The sequence below is a fragment of the Pollicipes pollicipes genome, unplaced genomic scaffold (genome assembly GCF_011947565.3).
Source record: "Pollicipes pollicipes isolate AB1234 unplaced genomic scaffold, Ppol_2.1 Scaffold_4740;HRSCAF=5597_pilon_pilon_pilon, whole genome shotgun sequence".
NCBI classification, from domain to species: Eukaryota; Metazoa; Arthropoda; class Thecostraca; order Pollicipedomorpha; family Pollicipedidae; genus Pollicipes; species Pollicipes pollicipes.
The window spans coordinates 38,479,493-38,487,930 of record NW_023596545.1 but is presented as its reverse complement, the minus strand read 5'-3'; the positions used below and the strand labels follow the sequence as shown (position 1 = coordinate 38,487,930).

Below are 8,438 nucleotides of genomic sequence, written 5' to 3'. Positions count from 1 at the left end.
ACTTATTATATAAAGCGAACCTACGCATTCTCCGCATTGCAAGGTCTGGTCCTTCTCCACATTGGCGAGGCATGTAAATTTTGCTCCTTCCTCGCAGCAGCCAGGTACGCACATTTTATTCCTACCTCATGGAAGATAATGTGTCTCTGGGATTGAACCCCGTGTTGCCAAAAGTTGGGTGAGGGAGAGAGGGGCCCCGATTCCACCCACACTCCCTATGAAGCCATTCAGGGCAGAATATGGACGTAAAAGTACCTCGTAACTGTTTCTGACACCAGGAAAAATGATCTCCAGGATTTAAGGAATTTCTATCTCGGACCACCAGAATACCCAGCAAACGAAGTGAGGGAAACCCTGTCCGTCAAATGAAGGCGGAATGATATTTACTTGGAGCACCCAGTTCCGCCTATACATTTTTGCCTCGCGGGTTGCTGATGGGAACGCAAGAGCGCCACCTCAAGTGACCGGCGCCAGGGGACTGTACCTGGCGCCCATGCATCGGCACTCGACGCGCCTGACCCGACCGTCGCGGGTGCAGCTACAGCTGCCGTGCTCGATGCAGCCCAGTTGTTTTGCCCCGTAGGATACGGGCCAGAAAAGCAGCTCTCCGCTGTTTGACTAAGACACGCAGCTTCTCTTCAGTCTAATTGATAGTAATGCAATGATCACCGAGCATTGTTAAGCAGCGGAGCACGAACAATTTACTGAACATCAAGAATTTTGGGCGCAAGTGCTGCTATCAGTTATAGCTGTCAAAATCATTGCACGCCGTCCCAAAACACGAGGATATCGATAGTTTACCGACTTGCAATGATCCACGGCTTCTTCCAGCAAAGGTCTTGGAATGACCAGCACACCTGGACGCCATCACCCGCCAGATAAACCCGCGGGCCCATGGATGAGCGGGGCGACTCCTGGTTTGTTTTGCGCCGGGTGCAAGACACCCCTTGCTCCACATGTCCTTCGCCGCCTTTCTGCTCTGACAGACAGAGGCAGTGACAAGGCATTGGCAGCGAAGCGACCCGATAGTTAGACACTCGGCAGCCTTGGCTCACAGGATACATCAGGGATGTTGCCAGTGTGAAATCATACCGTCGGCGGCCTCCTCGTCGCCGTCCTCCTCCTCATCCACGCCGTTCATCTCATCGTCCGAGTCTTCAACCTCCTCTTCGTTCTTGTCGAATCTGCACACGTGGGGTACACAGTCACGACACGCGCGATCTCCGCAATCTACGAAAGCACGCACCGCGCCAACAGGTATGACACAGACAGAGGAAACAGCGGCTGTGATGCAATGAAACGACATAATTAACTACCCAAAACAAAACATCAGAACGACCCAAAAGGAAGAGAATAATTTCTTGACATGCAGTGACATGCATGCAGTGTTGCTATATGATGACGTGTAACTTCTAAAAAGCCACTGGATCTTGTGGAAAGTTACGAAATATAAGGACATACGTAAGTGAGAAGATTGAGATCAGATATAAAACAACCTCTTGCTATTTTGCGATTAGTTCGGGTGGCCTTCTGGGTGCCTGGATGCCACATTAAGCGGGGGCGGGGTGTGGGGGAGGCGAGCACTTATGGGAGATGAGGCAAACAAGAGATGGGAAGCTCCATGGATTGGTCCAGATTCATCGACGTTGTTATATGAACAGTGAGCTCTCACGTTTAAACCTTAGTTTTTCGGCATCACTAGGGTTTTCTTGTGCTGCTTCTTTCCTACCCTGCTAGGGCGGTTCGCCACACTGCTGACCTGTCCAGAATACAGCATTGTTTTCTTATAAACGTAGACGAGCATCTCAGCAAGTCTTTGAAACCCATCGCAATTACTCGTCGGCGCCAGACCTACCCGTCCAGACCGACCAGCGACGGCAGCATCTTGAACACCTCGTCGTCGGTACTTCTCCAGGTTGGTGACCTCACAGTGGAAGAGGTCGAGATTCTTCAGGTTGGCAAGGTCAGCCAGCGGCTTGAGCGACTCAAGGTCCTTGATGCGGTTGCCGCTGAGGTTGAGCGACTTGAGCGCTGTGCAGCCGGCCAGCGCGTTCAAACCGCCCGAGATCCGGTTATCGCTCACCTCCAGCTGACGGGACACGTGACCACGGTAAGCACGGTAATGCTGCACGGGAGGGGCGTGTGCGCCACGGTGGTAATGCAATAACGGCAGCTGTAGTTGATGGCAATACCAGCTGAGGCCCCGTGTAAAAGCGGCCTGCACTTTCCGTTGTTCGTGTTCGTTGTTTGAAAACCTGCTTTCAGGGGTCAGATTGCTGTGCTCGTTAAAGGGTAAGTTAAATTGCAGACCTTTTATTGGCACTTTTGGCCGCCTTAAGCATAAAGGAGAATGAAGGTTCCCCAAGGGGGCGGTTTTTATGCAGCATTGTTGTCGCAGTTAAGCGCCACATGAGCTGGGTTCACGGCGGACGCTCGACCCCAGCATCGTAATTGTGAAAATACAGTGAGCGAATGCCTCATCATGAAAAGAACGAGAATCCTAGCGTTTGAATCCCTTTTGAATCCCTGAGTGAACGAATGCCTCATTATCCAAAGAACAAGAATCCTAGCGTTGAATCCATTTTGAATCCCTTGAGTGAGCGAATGCCTCATTATGCAACGAACAAGAACCAAAAGTGGTATAGCAGCATAACCCGGACAGTTTCGGCTATAGTCCTTTCATAATCATAAGCTCAAGTCTCTGCTCACGCCCAGTAGAACTGAGTGAGCAGTTCCAAATATGGGTCACATTGGCTAGACTGGCGTTCAGACTGTCATCACGTTCCAAATATGGGTTCAGCGGCATTGGCTAACGACTGGCGTCTTCAGTACTGTCATCTAACCTACGGCATTCTGTTTAGAATCTCCCATGCGTTTAGCGAATTACGTGTTCATCACCCAAAACACAGACATGTATCCAGTCAAGGAACACAAGACGGAATGGACGCAGTTCGGGCGAACTAAAACGGGCACCACCTGGCTTTCGCGGGCCAGTCCCGATCTAGCCGGGGAGGGCCGCAGGCCGCGGGAGAACCATTCAAACATCTTCGTCTTTAGTGCCTACCGGGACCTTCACATGACCTCCAGGGCCTGCCGACCTTGCCAGCCCACTTCACCTTGGTGGCGGCAGTGGCATTATGCCTGTTTCATGGGCCACCAATGGGGCCCCACACATCTCCATTTTGAGCCTGACACCTCGGACCCCCGCGGGGCTACCTATGCCACCTGCGAGATCAGCCCGCCGCCGGGCCAGCGTTGGCGCGTGTGCCGACGAACGTACCTTCCTCAGCTTGGGCAGTGCAGGAAAGCCCTTGAGCGAGGTGAGACCGGCGCTGTTCAGACTGAGCACCTCCAGGTTGGAGAACTTGTCTGTCAGACCATCGATGGTTGGCGACTTGCAGTTGTCCAGGTTCAGCTCGGCCAGCTGGCGGGCAGTGTCCAATGTGTGACCGCACGATCCTCCAGTGTGCAGCAGACAAGCAGCCATATACAGATAGCATGTGCACGATGAAAACACATGCGAAGAAAATACACTCGAGCCTGTTGCGTATGACAACACCGTACCTGGTTTGCATGACCTCGGATGAGGGATTCGGCTCGCGTCCTGGAAGTGTTTATGTCAGACTTCCTTTCACCCCAGCCCACGTAACATAAGATGTGAAGTATTATGACCAAGAAAATGGCAATGGCAATGACAGGCCACTCCACATGAGGAATTGGATGGGGCAAAAAAGGAGTTGTACCTGGAATCGGAGGCGAATTTAGCTCCTACGACAAAAAAGCAGGAATGTTCCACCTTTCAATTAGGCGTGAAATGTGACAGCCATCACAGAATGTTGCGATATTTTCAACCCAAGTGCACCATAATGGATCGGGGGACCACTAAGCCCAGCATGTTCTTTACCATAAACTTACAGGTAACAATACCCTCACAACAGACCCTGGGCCATGAGCTGGCGTAGTCCAACCTCTGCTCGCCCCACCTTTCCAGGCCACCCCCATTCCCGGCCTCGTCCTCACAACAAACTAAAAATGCGGGTACAGGCAAGTACCGGTGTAGTTCTGGATTGATTTCGGAGTAAGTTGGGTTATGGGCTCCTCATCCAGCCTCCGCCTTCAACCAAAGTGAGCAAAAAAGCGACAACACCATCAAGCTTGATGCCTTGAACTTCGTTAAAACACAAGTAGGTCCCTTGTTGACTGCCATACTTTTTCGTCACGCTCGTGGACATGAGACTCTTTATCATTTTTTTTTTTATTTCCCAGGAATATTGACGTGAGGACATTTGGAAGTTTTGCAAATTAAAGAATTTGTATATTTTCAAGCCCAACTTGAGCCAAACGACTGCGCCGAAATTAAGTAAACGTATCTAAGGCGCCTTCATCACACCCCTTGCAGTGTATTTTGACTTATAATCCATTCCTAATCACCACAAGCGGAAGAAAACATTAAATTTGTTTTGTATTCTGGCGCCACCATCCAGAAAATGCAGCGAATTTCGCGTGGAAAAACGAAGACCTACCCAATGAGGATTCCCTCGAGACGACATACAAGACATTATGTGCATAACATTGAGAAATTCCAGAGGGCTACCTACGCACGAGCCTCACGAACCCCGACCCCAGGAACAGCGGAGCGATCGGCTTTGTTTCCGTGCGACACCTATCCGCGCGAATTTAAACTAGACAAAGCTAAGAAGTTTTGCTCCCTCCAGGTGGCGGCTGTGGCAGAAGCCCTGGCGTCCCGACCTCCTGCGGGTTTCTCGGTCGCCGGGCCGGTCGGCGTCGATCGGCGACATGGGTCGCGACCGAGGAGGGCGCGGCCCGCGGCGCCAAAGACAGCGGACCAGCTGCCAGGGCCAATGTCCGCCGGGGATCAGCACGGCATCAAAGGAAGCAGCCGCCAGTAAATTCAGCGGCCATCCGAGTCGGCCTGGAACAAACGCCCTCGCTTCCAAACGCGCCGCCTCTTCCGCCAGACGAACGTGTGGGTTAGGAGTATGCCTCGGTGAAGATGGCACAGCCTAGGCAAAAACCTAACCAGGAGGCCCATGGGAAATACGAGGAGCAGGCCAGCCCCAACTAATAAGAGCGTACGCCCCACCTGGTCAGGAATCCAGGAGACTTGGACACCGGGGCGATGCAGGTTGAGGCCTCAAGGACCAGATGTTCAATCTGTCCAACTTTCAATCACTTGACATCAAACCGATAGGGACTAACGACAAAGTATTTCAACAGCATTTTCTCCAGAACGATGCAAAAACTCTTCTTTACCCAAAGTACATTTCCAGCTCTAATGCCAAACAACGAATGCATGTCGATCTTGCACTCTTTCTCCAGCTGACCTTTTAAGAGCGCGCCGACTATTGTGACCTCGGCATAACATTTGGGCCACGTTCCCAGCATCTTACAGCACTAGTGAGTGGCTTTAGCTTTCGTCTCCCGACTGCGTGTTCTGCGCACTGCTTCACACAATTTTCGTAAAATGTCATCAGTGAGCCCAGCTCCTTAGCACATGTGACCAAAGACGAAACAAATATTTTTTAAACTTTCCGAACGACACTTATTTCCCACCGCACGCAGAGCCGACATTTTCCGCGTGTAGCGGGCGACGGCGCACCTGACGCCGCGGTAACACGGCAACGCAGACAGTGAGCTTCGCCCCACCGACTCCGCGGCCGCGACCACCAGCCTCAGCCACCGCCCGATTTCATGTCCCTGTGTTCGCGTGGTTGGCAATGAGGGAAGACCTGGCGTCCATTGCTGACGTCGCCGTGTTCTGCCGAAATCGCGCCCATGGCGCCCGCTTGAGTGTGCTGACTTGGCACCGGTAGGTCAGTCCGCTGACTCTATTGTAGCACTAAGTCGGCCCGCTGACTCGATGACATCGCTAGGTCACCACGCTGACTCGATGGCACCACTAGGTCAGTCGCTGACTCGATGGAACCGCTATATCAGCCGTCCACCAAGCTGGTGCCACAGAATTTCATTTGGCACCAAGGCGCCGAAATTCGACACGCCTAATGCCGCTGGCGTCGGCGGAACTGCAGCCGGCGCATGTCCAGTGCGCGCTGACATTTCAGGAGGTCCATCATCCAGACAGAAGACTCCAGATGACCGAGACGAAATCATCCATCAAATTGAATAGAAGTCCCAGAATCACAGGTGAAGAAAAGATGAAGAAATTCCAGATAGCACCATTGGTCAACGGGAGGCCTCAGCAGGCGCATAAGACGCCCCCGCCAAAGGTAAGGAGCCTAGCGAGCCCCGATTACAAAGGTTATAGACTCCACCAAGGTGATCTCATTACCTACACCCGGGCCCTTCTAAAAAAAACGCGGGCGGAATACGAGTTTTTTTTAATAGGGGATGGCAAAGGAGATCCTACGTCTGCTTCAAAGGGCTCAAGATACCCTTGCCTCGTTGGAGGTTGGTGGTGCCGCCCGTGACGCCCCGAGCCCCCCCCCCCCCCCCCCCCGAGGTGGAAACCGTGCACCATTACCTCTTCCTCAGTAAGGGGGGGGGAAAATAAACCGTAAGGCAAATTCAGTCTGGATTAAGCGCGCATGCCCATAGTAAATTTCCATAACAATAGAGAGACACTACACTCGGAACAGTCTATGTCACCTGCCAAGTCAATTAGCTTAAGATAGGCTGAAAAATTAGCATCAACCATTAACCACGTGCTCTCATTCCCTTCTTCCCCATGGCAATGCAAAACTGGCTGCTGGCGTAACGTGGCGCAGCGCAGCAATGGCAATAGTTGACCACACACACGCGATCAATCTTCAGCATGCATATATCTTCCGACATCTTATGGCTCCGGTGCCCATTGCCGACAATGACCTTGTGCCGGGGCGGTACTATATTTCTGCGCGGACAAATACGCCGGCCGGTGTCGACTGCCATTGATCGCGTTCGCCGGCCCAGCCTCAGTGTTGTCGTGCCAAGGCCACGGAGGCCCTCGCGTAGGGGCTCGTTCGAGCGCACGGTCTCTGTTAAGCGCCGTCCAATCCAGTCAGAGACGTATCTCGCGCGATGTCTTATCACCTTTGACAACCGCTAGGAGTGCTGTGTCGCTGCAGAAGCACGAACTACCCTGCCCAAGTTTAACCAAGATGGCTACCACCGCTGTCTGCCGGCCGGCTCGCGTGTGGGTACTGTGACGTCATCGCCACCGCCGCGATGGCGCTGAAGAGGTAGAAATGACAGAAGGTACCAATGTCACTGGCAGGCAGTGTTTCTGGTGGTTTATTTGTGTGGATATTATGGCTTTGCTAATGACAATGTTAAAAATGAGCAACAACCCTGAGTTGACAATGAATAAATACCTGCCACAGGCCTTTAACAAGGTGTCATTTGAGATGTATTACTGGACATAAGGGTGCACACCTGACAGCAAGTTGAAAAAGATGCTTTTCCAGTACCCTTCACATGAAGGTTTTTCGGATGAGACTGAGGGACCTCCACAGCGCAGCTACAACAAACTCGGGAGTGATATCTCAAATCGGAACTCGCCAGTTAGCACGGACATGCTTTCAACACAGATTCAAATGCTGCCAGTGTCCTGAATTCTGTCCACTCCCACTCTTAACACATTTTTTGTCAACATAATCTGTGTGAAAGTAACAGAATGCAGATGTGCTATCAAACTGATATCATCCCTTGCTGGAACTAAAGTAATTCTATTGCCTGTAAAGTAATGTCTGCCAGTAAAACCAGGACATTTCAGAGAAGCAGCTGTGAAAAATTGCCAGAAACATCCTACCAACAACATTGCAAGGTTCTAAGGGAAAAATGGCCAATAATCCAGGATACTTAACATGCAGCATGCCATCTGCTCATGAGCAGGGATGACCATTGCTGTTGAGAAGCTTAACACCTTAGTGGATGTCCCTCCTAGCTGTATGCATGAATTGGATGATGTTGATGACTAACAAAGCATGCTCACAAACTGATAGCAAGTGCACAGATTCAGCCTCAACGCGTACACAACATTTGAAAAACGACCGTGTGCATCAGCGCGACGATAGCGGCGCACCGCAGCAGCACATCAAATAGGAGAAAGAATGCTAGGACTCACCTCTTCAGGCTTCCGACCTCTCAGCTCGAGTCCAATGCGCTTTTCCATTGCTTACGATGGGTCGAACCAGTCGATAACCGGTATGATGTCCTGAACACGCTTCCAATCACTCGCGGGAACGCAACGGACGACCCTGGCGCCCATCAACAAACAGCGCGGTTTGCGACGCTCGCTGCCGCTGACGCAGTGGGAGTAAAATCGTTCGCGGCAGATCCCAAGCGCTACCAAACGTAGAGGAACCACGCTTCCATATGGAAGATCCCAGAGGCGGGAACATAAAACGTTTGAATTGTTCGTGATCATTGAGAAAAGCGAAAATCGATTTCACGATGCGCTGTGCGATTATACTAATCGC

The 8,438-nt window shown here is 51.7% G+C and overlaps 1 protein-coding gene across 1 annotated transcript; it reads right to left on the bottom strand.

Moving 5' to 3' along the window:
* Positions 1 to 1,048: 1,048 nt before the first annotated feature.
* Positions 1,049 to 8,229, bottom strand: LOC119098561 (acidic leucine-rich nuclear phosphoprotein 32 family member A-like). The gene is given in 5 exon segments (XM_037221526.1): positions 1,049 to 1,184; positions 1,856 to 1,899; positions 1,901 to 2,089; positions 3,281 to 3,424; positions 8,084 to 8,229. Coding segments are annotated over 5 exon segments (546 nt in total). The 5' UTR covers positions 8,132 to 8,229; the 3' UTR covers positions 1,049 to 1,063.
* Positions 8,230 to 8,438: the final 209 nt, after the last annotated feature.